This window comes from Amblyomma maculatum, chromosome 6 (assembly GCF_055883805.1).
Source record: "Amblyomma maculatum isolate TAMU_Amacu chromosome 6, ASM5588380v1, whole genome shotgun sequence".
In the NCBI taxonomy this organism is placed as follows: Eukaryota; Metazoa; Arthropoda; class Arachnida; order Ixodida; family Ixodidae; genus Amblyomma; species Amblyomma maculatum.
Window position 1 is genome coordinate 41,047,306 of NC_139349.1, and position 22,360 is coordinate 41,069,665.

A 22,360-nucleotide genomic window follows, 5' to 3' on the forward strand; every position below is an offset into this window, starting at 1 on the left:
TTTTTTTTACTTCGTTTTTAGAGTTCTTTCACCCATAAATTTAATACGGTACTGTGTAATTCATTTCAACAGCAGAAATCAAAATGAGGACAGAAACAATTCCCTATACTTTCCTTGCTCTCGCTGACTGTTGCGTTCTTTCAGTTGCATACACCAACGAGCCCTTCTTTTTCCCTAGATGCTTCCTCTTAATACACGGACGATAAGAAACTGATGACAAAAGTAAATTGTAGCACAGAACTCAGAAGGTCATTTACCAACTTGAACAAGCTTTACAAAACAGAAGTGCAAACTGTTGTTCCACAAGGAGGAGTAACAAACTGAAACAGAAATTGCATTGAAAAACGACGAACAGGAATGCAAGTTACTAGAAGCAGCGGGAGAAATTATGGAGATAGCCTGTGTTGTTTGGAAGTTCATACTTACTGCTATTCTCTTGTCACCAGTACGATTGTCTTGAGCCGTTGAGTTCAAAATGGGACACCGTAGAAAAGGCCACTCACTGTGCGCATCTGGGGAAGCCAATATCAGCTATATGTGTATTGCAAAATCAAAGCCTTCAATCTTCATTAAAGAGTTCCTCCTGCATCTTGGAGATAATAAAGACCGCATATTTGCAGGTGGCGCTGTTCAACAAGGCGAAGAATAGCGGACCTCCGACACTACAAAAAATTGTAGGGAGTAAGAAAGGTTTAATATTAGCAAGGCTTCAATGGGGTCGCCACGGCTACGTGACAATTCCTCACCATAACACCGCAAGTCAGATTATACTCTAGCGTATGTTCCCGGTGTCATTTTGCCGCTGGAGCCATTGCCTTGCTGCCTTGTTTTCTCGAAAGCGCTGCCCCTCGGTATCACTCAACTGCATTCACATTCGACCCAAACTGAGCAAGTGAAGTGTCGGGATGCACTACCTGAAACAATTATCTTGAGTGGCTCGCTGTCACGAAGCATATTTTCTTCCAAGGGGTACTTGTTTCAAGCTTTGATATAAGGGAAGGTGTGATCTTCACGAGGAACTGAGCCCAAATTGGAGATGCCATCTTTCATAACTTTGTAGCGACCTTTCACACCATGGCGTTTTTCTTGCCTGCCGCCCACTGCGCAGTGACGACTGGACCAGTAGAGTGCAAAAAGATTTTTGTTTACTTCCTCCCAGACTTTGGGACGCAATCATACGAAGCATACTTCGCTGACTTCCTTGCGCGCGTCATTTTCGTTACGCAGATTATTGAAAACATTTAATCTTGCTCGGCAACGGTCTGGGCAGCATTCTCAGCTGTAATTACTTCTTCCGTCAATGAAGCTACGAAACCTTAATGTACCGTTACTTAGCGTAAAAGCAATTATATCACCTATAAACCGATTTCGAACTGAACTGTTTGGAGGTGTGGCCTATAGATTGAGGGTTGTTCTCGCACATTTTACAGGTTAAATACGTCCGATTACTCGAAATAGGCAGGGTTACGTTTTTCAGTTGTTCCACTTGGCATACATCTCCGGCAATTGTTTTTAGGATCACAAAAATGAGATCTGAGAAATATGAGGTGGGCAGTCTGCACAACAGAGTTCCTAATGCTACAGAAACGCGGGGAGAGTAACAGCGGTGTAGTCACATGCATGCAGATGAAGTCAGCGTCGTAAAAAATTGAAGTCGACACCAACAATTATTTATTACAGCTTTAAAGAAGTGAAGTTTCAGTATGCACAGAGAACAAACTGAAGCATTCTTGTAAAAACGACACACAAAGCCCGTTGTAACACCAGTCACAAAGAGGTGCCAACTGTAAACGGAAGCGACGATGACTGGAGGACGCTTACTGCTTACTGCTTAAACACACCCATCCGATGAATTACTTCTCGATTCAGTTCTTCTAATATGCATTACTACATACACATTTTCCTCGTGCTCAAATGTGTGCTGCATAGGCTGTGGTTCTTAAACCGCAGAGAATGCACTGCAATTGCAACTATGGACTAAGAAGGGACACACTGAATACTTATATGTTATTACGGTGCATCGCATTAAACTATTAAATAACAACGTTCTCAGGTAAGGCAGTGATAAAATCCCGACTGAGCTAAATGTCTCTATAAAGGTTAACGATTATACTTTTCTAGATGTTTCCGGTGATTCGAGCGGATTTTATGGGTTTGTGAAAGCAATTGTGACGATCATAGTTATCGAGAATGTCACGTTTAGGGACAAGCCAAAAACTTTCACTTATTCCGCATGATCTTTGCTGTAGACAGCGCGAGGCAGGAGAGGTATTTCGCAATTGTATTGAATTGCAGTGCCGTTCATGGCCTCTTTTCCTCCTAACAATGCGTGGAACCTGTTTTTCAGTGCTATAATCATTACTCATAAGCATTTGTCGTTAGTTTAGTTCGGCGCTTTGAGGGGTGTTAAATTTCAGAAAGAGCTGGTCTTGCTACCCAGACTGTTTCGGTTGGAGGGAGCTCCATTATGCCTTAGAGATGACCAGCTGGGGCTGTTCGGACCGTTTGGATGTTTTTCTCCCGCATTCGCTGCTGCGTTTTTTGTCGCTAATATGTAAGATATCAAAAAGGCAAATATAGGAATGTTGATGCCTTATGCAGCGTTGATGTTTTCATTTGTCTTTTTTTATTTACGTCTATTCAGCCCTCAGTTTTGCCCAATATTAATTTTATAATATTAAGCATAAAGCTCTTTTATTCCATGACACACATTGAACAGCTGGCGCCAGAACGTTTGTGCAACTGTGCAACTGTGCAACTGTGCAACTGTGCAACTGTATATGAACCTGCCACGGTCCCCTGAGCTGTTTGAGGAGGGCATATTCGCTGTCCACGGCCGGAATAAGAGGAACAAAGGAGCGCGAATATTACCCCGAGACCCTTCAAGTGCCAATCGCGGTATATTACGTAAGTGAACGTCCCCGAAGTGAACAGACAGCTGCAAATTGACGACGCCAAAAACGTCTGGTTAAATTGTATGCTCAGTAAGGCATAACCATGACTTTGAGGTTTCCGCGGTAGCTTCCAGTTTTGATGGATAATTCAATTCGTTGCGGGAGTCAGTCATAGTGATATATCTCACTAGATGAAACAGTCATAATGTTCAGCCTTGCACTCAGGACTTGTTCGTATCCTATCTTTGGAATATGAGCTGTGGTACTCGAACTCAGTAACGAGAAAACAGAAAGCCGAGCTGACCTTTACTTCAGCGCATTCTTACTGCTGAAGCGAATCTCAGCGTTATCCGACAGCCTGTTGGCATAGTGTCGTTCAAAGCCCGTGAGATCCTGTTTCGTAGGCGAAAGGATGTCTACAGTTCTGTGACCGACCATTCCACCTAACTCATCCGTATTCTCTCAGAACAAACCTAGGCGCACCAGAGCCTTTCACCACCCACAGCATAACTGTGCTTCCAAACTCTATAGAGGTTCGAAAGGCTGCAGCGAATCACAGTCTTGCCCACCTTATTCACAACTGCTCGGAGATCCTACTCCGTGCGCCAACCACACCATGACCCTTGCAAAGGACTGAAGGAGCGCTTGGAAACAGAAGCAAAGGAGACAAATGTGTTCTGAACGCAGGTTTGCAAACTTGTTCAGAAAATGATAATCTGCTTGTAGCAGAACGTCCGGTGCGTTCTCCGACGACAACCGTCATATCACCTGTGCATCAAAGCAGCCAGGGTTACCCACGTGACCACAAGACAGCTGGGGAAGGAAACCGATGCGGTGGGCACCGCAGCGCTGTTCACTCCCGCAGGCTGAGGCTTCTTTTTCCGCGGTGGATCTTGCTTGCTGAGTGTCTTCTGTTGGCTGAGCACTGCGTCAGCGTCGTTCTTCAACGACTGATCCCCATGCTCCTCCATGTCGTCTCCACCAGTTGCTCCTTCTTTATCGCCGAAACTGCTTGACGTGGGTGGAAACTCCGTAGAAATCGACTGAAATCCGTCGACAGCAGTACCTTTGTTCTGGTCGGCGCTGCTAGCATCCTTATCTCTTTCTTTATCGCGCCCCTTAGCAGTAGACATTACTTCGTCATCCTTGCTATCTGGTGTGGACGAAGGCGCGACAGGGATGGTGTGAGAACCGCGGAGTTGGGGATGGACGTAGTCTTCGCCGCAGCCGAGCTGCTTCAGGCTGAGCCTGGCCACTTTGGAACTGCCGCCGCCCTGGGCTCCCTTTACGTCGGGGGGAGAGGCTGCATCGAAGTCGCACTTGACGTGGCGCAGTTCCCGGCGGAACTTGTCGCTGCGGGTGGCGTTCTCCATATGCAGCATCCAGGCCAACCGGCAGTCGCAGCTGAACTGGTTACCTGCACCGGTGGTAAAATGGGTGAACAGTAAATGTCAAAGGATCGATGGACAAGCTAGTTATCATCACGTTGTTAAATAGCGCCGAATCGGTATAGAGAGGATAGGCAAAAACATTTAAGCTTTAAGATTCTTCGTTTACGTATACACAATCCGAGGTCTAACTGTCTCACAGGTCAACACAGCTCGCGTAGTTCCCACCACCGGCACACGATTCTTCTATTGGCGGTTTTCACAACCTACAGGGTTCGCAATCGATTATATATTGTAGCAGCCTTGCGGAGCACTCTGCCTTCTCACTGGTGTAAAGGAAATGAATTAGACGAAAAATATTTTTTTTTGTGGGCGTCTGAATACGGCTGGACCCAAAACATTGGCCAACCTGGTACATGCCACGGGTATGGTTCCATGCAGGAACGCACGCACGCACGCACGCACGCACGCACGCACGCAACACACACACACACACACACACACACACACACACACACACACACACACACACACACACACACACACACACACACACACACACACACACACACACACACACACACACACACACACACACACACACACACACACACACACACACACACACACACACACACACACACACACACACACACACACACACACACACACACACACACACACACACACACACACACACACACACACACACACACACACACACACACACACACACACACACACACGCACAGAGAGAGAGAGAGAGAGAGAGAGAGAGAGAGAGAGAGAAACACGGCTCGTGTTAAAGTGGAGCAGTATTATCAGCATGTGCTTTTTAGATAATTTAAAATCCATAACATCGACCACGAATACTCTTAGAGTACAACGGGTGAAGACAAAACGACTATGTGCCACTTTGATATTGGTATCGGTTTATAATCAAGTACGCAGGTGGAAAACGAGAACATTGAATTCGCCTTTGTCCGCGCACTATTTTCTTAGAGCATTTCAAAGCGCCTTGTGCTTTCATTTTGTAGGCAGTTAATTGAAGGCATGTAATCAATGTGAGGCGATTGTGGCACAGATTCTGTTGTGCTCGTGCCATTGCCCGTCTGTCTAAATTCAGGAATCGAGAATGCATGGGACAATTCAGGGCTAAAACAATATAAGAAGAAAATTATTTCAAATAAATTGTTATATCACCCTTTGCTCACTTTCCATGGGCAACAAAACACCACATCTCCGCAGAACAGAGAAAGTAACGGGCAAATCTATTCGCGCTACAAAGTTACCAGTCAGTCGATAAGAAGCAGCGCCACGTATTTGCATCAGACCTTCTCGCCCAAGAAAATCGTTTAGAAATACTGATTGGGCGCCTGATAATAAGTGTACTGGCGGTCGCCTACGTATCACTGTATTCATCTCATGTAGCGCTAAACACACAACAGAAAAAAAGAACAGACGGGACGAAATGCAAGCGCTCGTGCTTCATCCCAGGTCTCCCTTTGTTTTGCCTGGTTTTTGTTTTGCACTATATGAGATGAAGGTAATGGGTTTGCCGGTTTAGTATGCCGATTCGGCGCTGCCTGACGGATGTGACGAATGAAGCAACTGGTTTTTCGGCAGGTATAATTCGGTCATTGGCGAGGGAGGTGGCTGTGTATTAATGGAGTCTCGCAGAATGAAAACGTTTACACGAATAATGACACCATCTTCCGCATGCGGACTTTGAAGAGCTTAACTGCGTGACAAACAATGAAATAGACTTCGTATCGTCCCCTATCCTGGCGTAGTGGAAGATGTGCAAGTTCCCGGCTAGGTGGTTAAATGTAACCACCACAGATAATACAGAAATGCGGGCTAGTAGCCACTAGAATTGGAACACAAACAGCGATACGCGAAAGAAGAGACGGGACCAGGCATCTTGCAGTGTTTCTTCTTTCCTGCATTCATTTTTGTTTGAGCAGTTACAATATACAGTGACCGTAGAATAGTGATGTGCCAAGTCACACTAGGTTTAACGAGAACGAAGGAAGTTAGGGTGGAAGCAGCCCACCAGGTATTGAAGGGCATGTAACGCGTTAGAGAAGTCGAGCTAAGTGGTGAAGGGGGTGTAAGCAGTCGTAGGGGGCTGGATGATATTAGCATGTTTGCTGGAACAAGGTGGTCGCAACTTGCTGAGGGCAGAATTAATTTTCCGGAAATGGGAGATGACTGCCCTGCAGTTGGGCTGATAATGACCGCCAATATCTACGGTCGTCAGCGCCATCAGTTTTCACGGATCAATGGGGCTAATATGGAAGCAAGAAAGATATATCACCTGCAGCCTCTACAGCCATTTTTCCCCTTTTCATGCTGGCCGAAGAAGAGACACTGACTCACATTTCACGGCATTGGTATTCATAATCTCAACATCATTCAGTTACTCCGCTTCAGGCATAGCTATCTGGCCCTCTCCCATTTCTAATGTGACGCTGATGGATCCTATATGCCGCTGTTTTTAATATACAGGCATTAATGAAAGTTGCGCTACTATTCTGCGAGTATGCCTTGCTCGTGAGTTGCGAGATTAAGCATCGGTTAAGCAACTGTTAGCAATATACCTTAAGAGCATTAATGCACTTTCCCAACACGGGATAAATGGTGTGTGAAATGCAGAGTATGAGCGGAAGGTACCGCGATTGAAAATAATGCTAAGCCACGAAAGAAAAGGACTGTAGGAAACCTAAAGAATCTCGAAAGGGCTGAAACCGTCGCTGCCTAAATTGGCTCCGTGATCCCTGGGTAGGTTTGAGCTTCCCTAAGCGATTCGTTCAACAAAAGAGGGATGCACATTTCATAAAACGCCTGTAACAAGATGGGGATCGAGTGGTGGCAAAACAAAACTGTGGAACGCAACACGAAGCTCGAGCGAGGCGTCCTCACGGAAACAAGTTATTCCAACGATACACAGAGAAAAGTGCTCGGGAAGAGGAGGAGGACAAGAAGCTTCGCCGACAGACCGCCGTATTTCATTTCCGGCCACCGCGGCTGAGTCTTATCCTCTTTATCTCCTGCCCAACTTCTTCTTCTTGTTTTCTTGCTTTTTTTTTCTTTGCTTTGCGCTCCAACGAGTGGAGACGCGGAAGCGTACAATCGTCCTCGCGTCTGGCTCTCTACAGACTCCCGAGAAGTAAGAAGCGACTAGTAAGCGGAGCTAAAACACCAAGGCGGAGGTGGCGAGGGTAGGCAGAAGGAAAAGGGAACGCAGAAAGAGTTAAGACGGACGCGGGTGTGGCTTGAAACACAGAAGAAAGAAGGGGGAGAGTGAGTGGAATTGTGGCAACGGTGGCAGCGGCAAACCGCGCGAACCGCTCGAGGTGGATGCGTCATCAAAGGGACGCCAAGCGCGCACCCGGCTGTCACGAAATGCTTTCGCCACAATGAGAAATGGGTTGAGACAGCGTCGGTCGTTGAGACAGCGTCGGTCGCTATACCTTGGGCGGCTTACCGAACCTGCGGCTGGAGTTAGTCGTTATTTCTCTTACTTTTTCATCCCCGTACTCTTTCACCCTTTCGCCCTCAACTAAAACAATAAACTCTGAGAAGGTTCCCGTTTTATGCCTCAAATATTCTCCTTTGTTTTTTCCTAGCTACTGGTTTCATGGTGCTGCCTCGGTACCGTTGCTGGCGTAGTGCCAGGTATGAACGGCATGTGCTTGAGAGGCGATTATGCTTTTCTTCTCCCCAGGTCGTTGTAGCGTTTCAGCACCGGTCCTCGCCAAGTGGCGTTGATGGAAATGAGCGTGGACGACGTGTGGCGACAACATGTGCAGCCGAGGACACGTCTAGAACGGCCTGGTAGCAGCTGTAGCCATGGAAATAAGGCTAAACCGTTGAAATATGGCTACTTCCGTGAATCTAAAAAGGCAGCGGCCGGATCAGATTACTGCCCAGTGAGGACAACGAGGTTACTTTCTTTTTTCATGTCAAAAGATTACGCAACAATAAACAAAAGGCATTCTGAATACGCCCCTTGGAAAATAACTTCATTGAATATTTATCTTCCAAAAGCAATTCACGGCATAGGCCTTTAACTTCATGGCCCTCTACCCTCTTCTTCGTCAGCCTTCTGTTTTTGTCGGCTACCTGCTTCAAAAAAGGGGGGAAGGGGGGGGGGGGGCAGTCTATGAACTTCGCCGGTTCGAATATATTATTTTTTTTTATTACTTTTGGGCAGCCTCACCATAGTATATGTAGTCCAGGGCAAACTAAGGACCTGATTTCAGGATTACCGAGAGCGTGGCGTTCGCTATGCACAGCCGTGAAAATAAAAAAATATAATCACACACACACACACACACACACACACACACACACACACACACACACACACACACACACACACACACACACACACACACACACACACACACACACACACACACACACACACACACACACACACACACACACACACACACACACACACACACACACACACACACACACACACACACACACACACACACACACACGCACGCACGCACGCACGCACGCACGCACGCACGCACGCACGCACGCACGCACGCACGCACGCACGCACGCACGCACACACACACACACACACACACACACACACACACACACACACACACACACACACACACACACACACACACACACACACACACACACACACACACACACACACACACACACACACACACACACACACACACACACACACACACACACACACACACACACACACACACACACACACACACACACAATGATAAATCTGGGGACGGCGTCGTTCGATAAGCATGAAGGTCATATTTGATTACAGGCTAGAAGTTGGTAATCCAGCAAGTGTTTTTGAGGAATGCAATTAGCTAATTTCAGGCGAACGAACATGTTCAAGAAGTACATTCAAAGATCGAAAAGAAAAAAAGCAAACTGCACTTCATATCTCCCATCTTCGTTTTCCATCGTGCTGCATATGCACTAAGTGTATTTTTGAATATATACAGAAGTACTCCTGCCCTTATAGAACTTGCTCAGAACACAACTCTGTGGGCAATGCTTTTCATCAACACGCAAAAGTAAGTTAACATCACCTATAATTTGCTCAGTGTGCTACCTTTCACCACCTGTATTTAATATCACGTATTGATAATACTTGATAAACTGATTCACCTTGTCATTGCTTGTCATTCCTTTATAATAATCTAGAGCACAGACATGCACTCACTGGGAACAAATGTATAGTGCTACTTTAACTGCACTAAAAAAAAAAAAAAACTGCAACTTATTTATGCTTTTTTTTTTTTGGAAGCTACATATTTATGGAACAAGTTTTAAAGGGTTTGGCTGGTTGGTTTGTGGGGTTTAACGTCCCAAAGCGACTTAGGCTATGATAGACGCCGTAGTGGAGGACTCCGGAAATTTCGACCACCTGGGGTTCTTTAACGTGCGCTGACATCGCACGGCACACGGGCGCCTTCCTTCTTGCCTATACCGACAAGCGGCTGCCGAGGCCACTCCGGAAATTTCGACCATCTGGGGTTCTTTAACTTGCGGTGACATCGCACAGCATACGGGCGCCTTCCTTCTTGCCTCCATCGACAAGCGGCTGCCGAGGCCACTCCGGAAGTTTCGACCACCTGGGGTTCTTTAACTTGCACTGACATCGCACAGCACACGGGCGCCTTCCTTCTTGCCTACATCGACAATCGGCCGCCGAGGCCACTCCGGAAATTTCGACCACCTGGGGTTCTTTAACGTGCGCTGACATCGCACAGCATACGGGCGCCTTCCTTCTTGCCTCCATCGAAAAGCGGCTGCCGAGGCCCCTCCAGAAATTTCGACCACCTGGGGTTCTTTAACTTGCACTGACATCGCACAGCACACGGGCGCCTTCCTTCTTGCCTACATCGACAATCGGCCGCCGAGGCCACTCCGGAAATTTCGACCACCTGGGGTTCTTTAACTTGCACTGACATCGCACAGCACACGGGCGCCTTCCTTCTTGCCTACATCGACAATCGGCCGCTGAGGTCACTCCGGAAATTTCGACCACTTGGGGTTCTTTAACGTGCGCTGACATCGCACAGCATACGGGCGCCTTCCTTCTTGCCTCCATCGAAAAGCGGCTGCCGAGGCCACTCCGGAAATTTCGACCACATGGGGTTCTTTAACGTGCGCTGACATCGCACAGCATACGGGCGCCTTCCTTCTTGCCTCCATCGAAAAACGGCTGCCGAGGCCACTCCGGAAATTTCGACCACCTGGGGTTCTCTAACTTGCACTGACATCGTACAGCACACGGGCGCCTTCCTTCTTGCCTACATCGACAATCGGCCGCCGAGGCCACTCCGAAAATTTCGACCACCTGGAGTTCTTTAACGTGCGCTGACATCGCACAGCATACGGGCGCCTTCCTTCTTGCCTCCATCGAAAAGCGGCCGCCGAGGCCACTCCGGAAATTTCGACCACCTGGGGTTCTTTAACTTGCACTGACATTGCACAGCACACGAGCGCCTTCCTTCTTGCCTCCATCGAAAAGCGGCCGCCGAAACCGGGATTTGATCCCGCATCCATGGGAACAGTAGTCGGGCGCCGTAACCACTGCGCCACCACGGCGGGGCAGGATAGCATTATGTGATCAACATCTTTTCATTCAGGTGATGTCACCGTGAGAAAGTATGCTTTATCTTTACTTCAGGAACACGGTAACTAAATAGAATTTTAGTAGTAACCATCGCATTTCTTTACCTTTCTTGATTATTCACTTAAATTTGTGTACATTCAGTCCGAAAGCTGTGTTATAGTATTTATCTTTGTGTAAATATTTCTGCATATTTGTAGTTCTTTTGTATAGCCCAGACTGGGCAAAATATTTGGTCTAATCAAATGACCCTTTTCACAACTCTGACTCGAGTTCTGGGGTACCACCAGTGCAAAAATGGCCACGCATATATTTCCTGTCATTAAAGAATAAATGATTGCTTCATTGCTGCACGATAAGAACTAGGAACATTTACCACAGAGAACGTGCTCTACTGCTGTCCATGCGAAATGACGGAGAGGCGGAGCAAAATTGAGCCGAACATTAAGTGAGAACATCATCTAGCTACTACTGCTTTGATTGTGCTAAATATAAGAATAAACTGCGAATGTAGCAATACTACAATGCAGTGGCAGCTGTTTCCTCCTCTACCAGTGAACTCGTGACAAATAAGTAAACTGAAGTGCGATCTTTGCACCTTTTTTATTATTACAGCTGCACCGATATGTTTATTGTTCGGCAATACGCTGCCTCTTCACTCAATGACCGCGGAAACACCTCACCGAAAGCGTTTCCAGAATGTGTCCGAGCGGATGACCAACCTGTGCCGACAAATTCCTCGCGAGATGCCATGGAATGGTGCCAGAATTATTTCTGTTCCGTCGCTTGACCGGTTCCAATACAAGAAAGGCCATGATCGCAGCGGACAGCGCTTAATATTATTCGCAACAGTGCGCGCAAAGTGTCCGCTGTTTCCCTCTATGTGGCAAGAAGCAAGCCAAATACAAAACATAATGTAAGCCCAGCGAACTTTCCCTTGGACAGCGCGAGACAACAGCTGCGTGTCTGGCATGCCGAGGCGACGTCCAGCGGTCCCAGCAGGCGATTAGCACGTGCATCATAGCGCGAAGGTCGAATACAGAGTGCGAGAGCAGTCAGCTGGCTGTAGATGGCGCTCCGGAATGCTGAGCACCCTACTGAGAACAGATTACTAGCCCGCGGAAAGAAGCGTAATGGAGAGAGATAGTTGTTTGGTAGTTGTAGCAGCGTATAGTGCGAGGACAGGACAAATGAAGAAATGTGGTCGGAGGGACGTGCGCGTTTTTCTTCCCTCTCGGAAAAACTAAGGGAACGCTGTTTTTCTTGGCACGGACGAGCACTGTTATTCTGCTCTGTTGCACATTCAAACAGGAAAAGAAATAGGAAAAAAAAAACAAAGAAATGTTGCGACCTATGAGACGTGACGAGAATAGAATGCGAAACAGTAAGATTGATGTTTACAGAAGAATCAACGAATACGTTACAGAGAAACAAGCCAAGTGGGTGACATTTCCTGTGCGATATGAGGCAAGAGAAGCAAAAGGAAGAGAGGAGAACGGACACAAGTTGTAGCTGAATGGATGCCAGAACGTCGTTATGAGGCAAGGGGAGAACAGAATTAAAATGGGGGAGACAGGAGGAAGTGTATGCATCCATGCCTAACGTGAGTCAAGATTTCAAAATTGAAAGGCACTTCGGACGCATATTGAATCGGATGCTTGATGATGGAGCTGGCGTAGAGTAACTTAGGCATTTTTCATTTTTTTAACTGAATAATTATGCTTAATCACTCAACGTTTTATATAGCCTACAGACACCAAGCGCATTACGCAAACTGTAGCACACATTGCGAAGCCACCTAATAAAATTGCGTCCAGCACGACTTTGACTTTTTTCTGCGTTCGAAAGAAAGCCCGTGAAGTACAAACGAAATCCAGGTAACGAGGCGCTCGCGGTCTGGTATTTTGTACTTCTGTCAAGCATGCAATAAATGAACTCAGACAGCTGAAACGTATTTAAACATACTTTCTTTCCGAGACCCGCCGGGGTGGCGCAGTGGTTACGGCGCTCGACTACTGTTTCCAAGGATGCGGGATTGAATCCCGGCCTCGGCGGCCGCTTTTCGTTGGAGGCGAAAGGCAAGGCGCCCATGTGCTGTGCGATGTCAGTGCACGTTAAAGAACCCCAGGTCGTCGAAATTTCCGGAGTCCTCCACTACAGTGTCTCTCATAGCTTGAGTCGCTTTGGGACGTTAAAACACTACAAACCAACCAGTTTCCTTTCGAGAACGGTTGACGACTGCAATTATTTGCCAAAATATGTGTTTGAATCTGAATTCATTAGCGAACTTCATTAATTAGCGATTCATCAGCACCCGCCACCGCTTCGGTGGTGGATGACGGCTGTTGTTGCGGCGCGCGTCTTTCTCTCCCTCTTCCTTTTCTTTCTTCTCTGTCTGCACGAGGCAGCGGGGATGGCTCAGCTACAGAGCCAGTAGCAGGCCCGTGCATTTTAACGCGGTAGCGTTAAGGGCCCCGTGTCGCAGAAAAGTCGGTAGTCGTCGGTAGTCGTCGGCGGCCGACGTCCCGCGTCGTCCGGCGTTGTCCGCGAGAGAAAAATCCCAGAAGCATTAATAAATAAAAACGAGTAGGAAAAATCGCCGACATGAGGAATCGAACGTGGGCCTCCGGGGTGCGAGACGAGCACGCTAACCACTCGGCCACGCCAGCTATTTTTTTTCTTTATTACCATTTTTTTAAGCACACAGCAACAGCCAGATGGTTTGAAATGGACAAAGGCGCGTCTATTGATTGCGGTGTTGTCTTAGAAATGTCCCTTAGACAAGTGTATTGTGGCGTATAAATATAATTATGAGCATGTAAATTACAGAATTACAGAACATGCAGTTAAGCGAGTGGCAAATTACTTTTCCGCTGTACTTCCTCTTCGCTTGGCGTGCATGTAGCGCCATGCGTGTGGCGCACGGAAGAAGATAGACAGGGCATGGCCTCCGGGATCTTCATCGCGCCGGCTCGGATCGGCAACGATGTTGCCGACGAACTACTACTGCAACATGAGGCCCGCGCGTTTCGGCAAGGTGGCTGGCAGTGCTTCTACTCCCCAGAATCACGTTTCAGAACAAGTAATTACCAAACAGTCATGCTTTGGACAAGTTAACGAGTGTTGTATCATGTGAACTACGTCTTTGTGTCACTCAAAATCGCGACAAGCCAATGAGCAGACGGTGCGAACGGGGATTGATTGATTTATATAGGAAGGGAAAGGCTCGGTAACTGTCTCACTTGTTTTCTGTGGACACCTCAACCGCGCCCTAAGGGAAGGGAGGAAGGTGGGAGTGAAAGTGGAAAGAGACAAAGAGGAGCGGTAGTGAAGGGCTACGGAGTAATTTCGACCACCTGGGGATCTTTAACGTGTGCTGACATCGCACAGCACACAGACGCCTCGTCGTTTCGCCTCCATCGAAACGCAGCCGCTGAGGTCGGGTTCGAACCCGGGTACTCCGGCACAGTAGTCGGGCGTCTTACCACTCCACCACTCCGGTGGAGCGGTGCGAACGGGGCGCCATAACGCTATCGCGTTCCATTCTTAAAGGCGAAGCTTAAACGTCCTCCAAATTTCCTTTTCCTTCTTCCTACAGCCACAACATTAGCGAACTGGAACGCGTCTTTTCAAAGTGAATTTGTGTTTTTACGTTACTAAATAAGTATGTTGTATTGTTACATTTTATTATAATAATAATAATTGGAAGAAGCATTAGAAACTATGAAAAGGGGGAAATCACCTGGAGAGGATCAGATAACTACAGTTTTGCTGAAGGATGGTGGGAATATCGTGCTAGAAAAACTGGCCACCCTGTATACGCAGTGCCTGGTGTCATCGACGGTACCGGAACCATGGAAGAATGAAAACATTATCCTCATTCATAAGAAAGGGGACTCTAAGGACCTTAAAAATTACAGACCAATCAGCTTACTGTCTGTTACGTATAAGGTAACAGACAGTAAGCTGTGGGCTGCACCAATCAGAGCACCTGAGTTTTGTTAGGTGCTCCGATTGGTGCAGCCCTCTTTGTCCTCTAAATACTTAGGGTTTAAAACGCCTTCTGGCGCGCCAGAGACACTGAGAGAACTGTGCGGTTTTACGGAGTTATAAGTATCCCGAATTGTGTCCTAATAAGGATATAGCGAAATGATGACACCCGACAGCTATCGCTTAAACTCGTGTTGCGCAGTGGTAGCCGTCCTGTGAACTTTTATAGTGTGAAAGTACTTCTGGCCTACCTCAGTGTATTCCGCCGACTGGTAAATGTAAATAAATAAACGATTTCCGCATTCTGTTCGCTTACAGTGTGTTCTTATAGTAACAACCACGGTGTAGTAACAACCAAGACTATTATTGACTATATATACTTGGTTATACTATGTCTCGCTAAGAGTGACCATCGCCATTACCACGCCCAAGGTAAAAGCTCATTAAGCCTAATTAAGACTAATTAAGCACGTGTGTCTAACCGGCTAGAAAGTGAAGTCTGAATATGTCTCAACGCAAACTGGCGCACCTTCTTAAGTTTAAATGAGCGTTTTAGGTTTAGTGAAGCCTAATAGGGCTAGCTAAGCTACCGGTCTGTAAGACCTCCTTGTAATATTGCGTTGCTGTCTGAACACACATTGGCCGCAATTGCACCTTCTCGGGCCTAATCAGGCTTAGTTAGGCTTATTTAAGCCTGCAGGCCTGACTACAAACCTACTTGGTGCCGAAGCGCTTCTAGTTTTCGCGCCTAAAACTTGCTCTCCGCTATGGTTAAGCACTGACATTTCCTTTTCATTTTGCTTTCCTGCTTTTCGCCAGAAATACATAGGCAGATTACTACTCTCTACACCGAGAAGTACCACGAATTTTGTTGGAACAATCGGAGATTGTCGAGCGCCACTCCTAGGACGTAGTGTATTTCAGGCAGTGTCCTTTGAACATTAGCTTCTGGAAGAATTGTAACAAGACGAAAAAAAAAAAAAAGCAAAAACAAAAAGAACGCTTTATGTCCTAAGGTTACGTTTACCAGCATCCATTTTGCCCTTTATATTCCAAATGTGAATTGATTACTCGTATCCATTCATTGACAGCGCTAACTAGCATTTGTGCATGACTGAACAGCAGAAATGCCGGTTTCATCACGAAAGTCATGCACGTCATAAATACCTGAAAGGGTGACTTTGGAGGTAGCGATAAGTAAATGTGAAATGCTTAACTAAGCTGAACGAAGCGTGTGAGATGACAGTTAATAAAAGGCAGTGCTGCCTTCTGACCGTGGTCATGTGATCCAACGTATTTGGGTGGTATTGCGATGGCTCAGTGAGGGAGACGTATCATTAAATCATTACTCCATAGCATTCCACCTTTAAAGAAAGAAAGAAAGAAAGAAAGAAAGAAAGAAAGAAAGAAAGAAAGAAAGAAAGAAAGAAAGAAAGAAAGAAAGCCTGTGTCTAGTGCTTCAGTGCAGGCACATGAGGCGACCGCATTTCGCAAGTCGGTCGACGCAGGTCGGAGCTTGAGCGCGTGGCGAAGAACCCTTTACCCTCTTACAATCGCCGAGGCCACGTCGTAAGAAGAAAGCGCTATCAAATACAAAAAGAGACGAAAGAGAACAAGAGAAGGGCGTAGTCGTGGTCACGTTCCGGGGCGCGTCTAATCGTGTTCCTTCTCTCCCTTATGTCCTCCCTCTCCTCTCTTCTCTCTCTTCTTTCGGGTGGGGCTGCCTCACGACGCGACCCGAGCGAGGAGCATTCGTACGCGCTGACGGCACCTGCTCGCGTCGGCTCCTCTGCAACACAGTCGCGTACTTCGTGTCAGCCTCATTTACGACACCTCCAATGCTTCGACGAACGCGATATTGCCAGACTTCCTCACACCTGAGCATATCTCTCTCTATTCAGCAGGTCAACTGTTATACTTTTGATGATTGGTATCGCTTGAATAAAACAATCTGGATAGATTACAATGTTATCCAGGACAGCATGAAGGAGCAAAAACAAGAATCGATCGGGATGATCGCTCTATAATCTCTGCGATACAAAAGGCTGCGACTCCGACGTTGTCGGCTGAAGGCAGTCTTCGAATAGACACATTCTCTCAAATATGTTTATAAGTTTGGCGGCTGGTATAACCTGGTTAAACACGATTATTCAGGAAAACATGAAAACGCAAGATCAATAATCGATCAAGATGATCGCCCGGTGCCCCAGAGTAATACTGTGAGACCAAAGATTGACGCCGGCAGTGTCGGCCGAAGGCAGCCCTAGTGTAAACACACTCCCTAAAATTAAACCTAAAACGGTCATTTAGGCTTAAGAAGGTGCGCCAGTGTGCGTTAAGACATATTCAGACTTCACTTTCTAGCCGGTGACACACATATGTTAATTAGTGTTAATTAAAGATAATTAGCCTATACCTTGGTAATGGTCATGGTCACTCTTAGCAATATATATAGTATAACCAAGTATAGCAAATCTAGTCTTAGTTGTTGCCATAAGAACACTATGTAAGCAGACAGAATCCGGAAATCGTTTATTTATTTACATTTACCAGTCGGCGGAATCCATCGAACTAGGCTAGAAGTACTTTCACGCTAAAAACGCTCACTGGACGGCTACCGCTGCACAACGTGAGTATAAGCGACAGCTGTGGGGTGTCATCATTTTCCTATATCCTGAAGTAAATTTAAAATTTAAACACGGTATGCGTGTATGCATAGTTATAATGAACTATTCTGTTCCTCCCTACTACTGCAAGAACGACGTGAAACCCAGGCAGCGAATGCTTTACAGCTGTAGCGGTAAAATGAGGTAGGTAGAAATGAGAGTATATTTCATTTTTCATTCCTATAGAAGAAGGACTTGTGCTGCCACCCTCCAACTGAGCCATTCCTTCGCTCTCTCCATACTTTGCTTTATGCGTGGTAATCTTCTCCTCTTTCTCTTCCAACGGTAGTAATCTTCCTGACGGTTTTCGTGAACACCACCATGTTGTTACGCCTATTAATACTACTACTACCTCCTGCTACAGCAACAAAGGGAAATCCAGACGCAAGCGCTTCACTGCTGTCAGTGTGAAAGAGAAAAGGTCAATTAATTTTTCGGCAATTAGCGGAGCGCGGATGCCTCTTTATCCGAAAGAGGACCATCCTTATGCCAATGTGACCTTGAGTAAAGCACGCTGTTCTCTGCCCACATTGGCGCAGCACTATAAGAACAAACACTGCAGCTTAACTACATAAACTTATTACTCTTACTGACCTAATCAACAGTTCAAGTGAATCAGCAGTAGTTGAGTATATGTACTAAGGAAGTATTTGCTGTTAGCGCCTACCCAAGCGCATCCACATATACAGCTACAAAATGAAGCTATACAACTTCTTCACAAACGTTGCACTTGAATAGAAATTTGTCCTCGTCCCTAGGACAAACCAAAAAAAGCATCGCATGCCTGTCATTTAGGTGCATAGTAATGATTAACTACTTATTGTCGTATGCCTGTCATTTAGGTATAGATGGTAATAAGTAACTCTTACTCCAACTCCTCCTTTCGGGGTGGCGCAGTGGTTACGGAGCTCGACTACTGTTCCCAAAGACGCGGGATCGAATCCTGGCCTCGGCGGCCGCTTTTCGATGGAGGCGAAAAGCAAGGCGCCTGTGTGCTGTGCGATGTCAGTGCACGTTAAAGAACCCCAGGCGGTCGAAATTTCCGGAGTCCTCCACTACGGCGTCTCTCATAACCTGAACGCTTTGGGACGATAAACCCCACAAACCGAACCAAACCAAACCATCCTCCCTCTCATGCTGCTACTGCTGCTGGAAAATTCTATAGCGACGACAACGTGCTAAATCCACCTCCTTTGTACTATTATTACCAACCATGAGGAGAAGCCTCCTCCAATGCACCTCACCCAAGCGGCTGGAACAAACGCTACGAGCGCGTTAAAAAGAAAAAAAAAAAAACGCAGCCATGGATCCGGCATGCACGTGCACAGGGGACGGATGGCACACAAGACAACGGCGAAAGGGACGGACCGACCGCAACAATTAGCGGCTCTTACATGGCGCGTCCTGGAAGCGGGCGCAATGAAAAACATTCACGCACCGTGACGACGAGTGAAACGCAGCGTTCCGCTCTACGCGCGACCGACTAGGCGAGCACGCGCGGGGCCGCGGCGAGTCCGGAAGCACAATTTATAACCTAAGCACCCCCGCGCCACCACCCCTCTTTTTGCCTCGTTCCCATCGCGGGTGGCACGAGACGGTGACGCGCCTCTTGGCAATGTTGCGACGCCCACTGCTATGCGGTGCAGAGCGACGAAAACGGGTCGGTGACCAGGGCTAGCCTGCCCTGCTCTGCGCGTCAGCCGAATTTCCGGCCTGTGCCCCAAGCCTGCCGACAGCTCGTCTCAACCAGAGTTCCACACGGCTATTTGTGCAGGAATACGCATTTACAAATGAGCTGCTTGCTATTCGGCCACCGATGCAACAGGGCTGCCTTCCTCAATACAAGGATTCGAGCGAAATCACCGAGAAAAAGCTGACAGGCTTTTCGTCCTAATTGGTTTTCATAAAAGCTTTCAACGCCACCTTCGGTCGGGTCGATTTATTATTTTGTAATGGTCTGACCATATGTGTGAGTTTCAATGTCCTTGCATTCTTGCGCACATGGGTTCGTGCTATCCGAATGTGCATCGCGACGCGCTTGGTTTCTCCAGTACACATTTCTTAGTAATACGAAATGAAACAGTCGATTTCCACGCATTCGCTATTGTTTCTACAAACCAAGAAGTTAGTAGGGGACATTTTGTCTTTCTTTAGTATTGGCTATGCTGGGTTAACGACTTCACAATTTTTTTCAGGTTCAGTGAAGAAATAGGGGTAATCATATTTCTTCTTCTTCTTCTCCCTCGTTGTAATGGCACATACCCACAGTGGGGGATTGGCCAGAATTCGTTGTAGGTGACATAATATTTTTGATAATGTCGATTTGACTGTATGATACAGATAACCTAATACTTAGGAGCTAGTGTTGCTGAAATAACTTGAAATTTTGAGGCAATGTAATAGAAAGCAATGATAAAAAAGGAATAAAATTGTAAATTACTAAAAATAATAATAAGAAGAAAAAATACAATTAAGACAGCTCAGCGCTAACACACAAATCTTCCAGTAGCAATATTATAATTATGAAGTAATTCACACACCGGTTTTAGGGCATACCCTTTGACGGTTGCACCAAAGGAGAGGAGGACAGGAACTGTAAATGGCAATCCTAGGCGAGTAAGAGGTATTTCTAGATAATGTCTTCTCTGAGTAGCATACCTGTGACAGGAGAGGATGTAATGTTCGATTGTTTCCACGTCGTTACATGACGCACAAAGATTCGACGGCGTGAATCCAGAGCGACATAAATAAAGATTGAGGGAAGGAATTCTACAACGCATGAGCGTCATGGAAACCTCACATTGCCTCGAGGTACAACATCGGACATTCCAATGGAAATTTAAATGGTTAAAATCCGTAGTCGCAAGGAGTGGCTCATGGCTCAAGGAGTTTAACGTTTGAAATCGTTCAAAACGGGATATATTTAGCAAGATAATATTGGGTACAACATCGGCAACAGGCCCACTGAGAGCTGAATTTGCTAAATAATCCGCCATTGTATTAGAAGCGATGCCACAGTGTCCCGGAACCCACTGAAAACGTACTTCCTGTAAGTGTATCGGAAGGAAAAACATCAGGGTTTGTTTCAAAAGACGCATTTTCGGACTTTCTAATGCTGCTAAGACTGACAGGCAGTCAGAGAGTATTATTACGTGAGTAACATTACCAGGAACTTTTTGAAGGGCCAAACCAATTGCAAGCAATTCAGCAGTAAATATTGGTGTGTAATCAGGGATCCGTACAGAAAAACTCCAATCAAGTGCTTTGGAGTAAATCCCTATTGCTGCTTTTTCATTTCGTTGTGAGGCATCTGTGAAAATAGCTACGTGTCCTGGATATTGTAATAGATAATCTTCAAGGTGTCCCTTTATTACCGTGGTAGTCAAGTGTTTTGCATTAGATGGCAACGACTGGTCAAAGCACAGTGTGGAAGTAGCTTGAACATTGCCAACACGTCTTACTGACCTAAGCGAAACTGCAATTTTGGACAGCAAGGACTGAGTAAATACAAATTGTGGTTGCTTATATTGCGGCCAATGATAATCTAGAAACTGAGATTGGTGTGTAATAAAAATGGGAGAAGCCACTCAAGACAGAGATTCCAGTGCTCTTAAAAAGGTTCGCACAGTTAGCAGCTCAAATCGAGAGTTCAAGTCACGTACACGGGCCTCTAAATAGAGGACTGCATTTGAAACTGTTCTTGGCAACCCCAAACATAGTCGTAAAGCGCGCCTCTCCAGTAGCAACAAAGGTCGTAGTTTGTATTTAGGACTGCCTGAGAAAAGAACACAGCCGAACTCCAGAATTGGTCTCAAATAAGTTTTATAGAGAAACAAAAGAGTATCTCTACGCATACCGAATTTCTTACGGCTAATTCGAATCAGGCGACCAAGGGCTCGCTCACATTTCAGGCAATTACTTTTGATATGAGGCCTCCAGTCTAATTGGGAGTGGTATAATACACCCAAGTATTTTAAGGATTCAACCTGTGAGATTTGTGAACCGCAATACGCAAGGGAGATATAAAGAGGGTGTGCCGGTGGGAAAACGAGTACTGAGGATTTCTTCACGTTGAGAGTTAATTTTACTTTACCGAGCCAAACTTCAAGGGCATTCAAGTAGGCTTGCAATAGCTGATATAAGGAATGAACATCTCGTGCAGAAGAGAAAAAGGCAATATCATCCGCGTACACGTACAATTTTATATTTGGATGAACAGGAATATCTCTCATTAATATATTAAATAGCAATGGAGACAGCACCGATCCCTGAGGCACGCCTCTAGTTTGGTAATAAGTTTCAGAAGTTATAGAACCTCTCGTGCAGAAAAATTTTCTATTGCTTAAGAATTCTTTTAACCATGCAAACATGTAAGAAGGTGACCTAATTTCGTTTATCTTATTCAACAGAATAGAGTGTTCTACACTGTCATATGCTTTGGCGATATCCAAAGTGACCAATGCCGACACTTCTTTCTTCTTCATTGCTAACCTAATTCTACTTTCCAAATCTATATGAGCCGTCCAAATGGAGCACCCTTGACGAAAACCAATTTGTGCATCATTAAATGCATTCAGGGTCATCACATGGTTAGTGAGGCGCCGGTGAACTATGCGTTCAATAAGTTTTACTAGATTTGAAGTTAGAGAAATTGGCCGAATATTATCCAAATCAAAGCCTTTTTTCGGATCTTTGAGGCTTAGTAAAATTTTCGCAACTTTCCAGTCTTGAGGTAACCAAGCATTTTCCAGAGAAAAATTGACAATATTC

General features: G+C 46.1%; 1 protein-coding gene across 1 annotated transcript in view; it reads right to left on the reverse strand.

Annotated features, from left to right (window-relative positions):
• Positions 1–1,346: 1,346 nt before the first annotated feature.
• LOC146185604 (uncharacterized) overlaps positions 1,347–22,360 on the reverse strand; it is a 65,118-nt gene continuing 44,104 nt past the window's right edge. Inside the window, exon 3 of the mRNA XM_084606520.1 lies at positions 1,347–4,311. Coding sequence (XP_084462646.1) covers positions 3,659–4,311 — 653 coding nt within the window. The 3' untranslated portion in view covers positions 1,347–3,658. The remainder of the gene's footprint in view (positions 4,312–22,360) is intronic.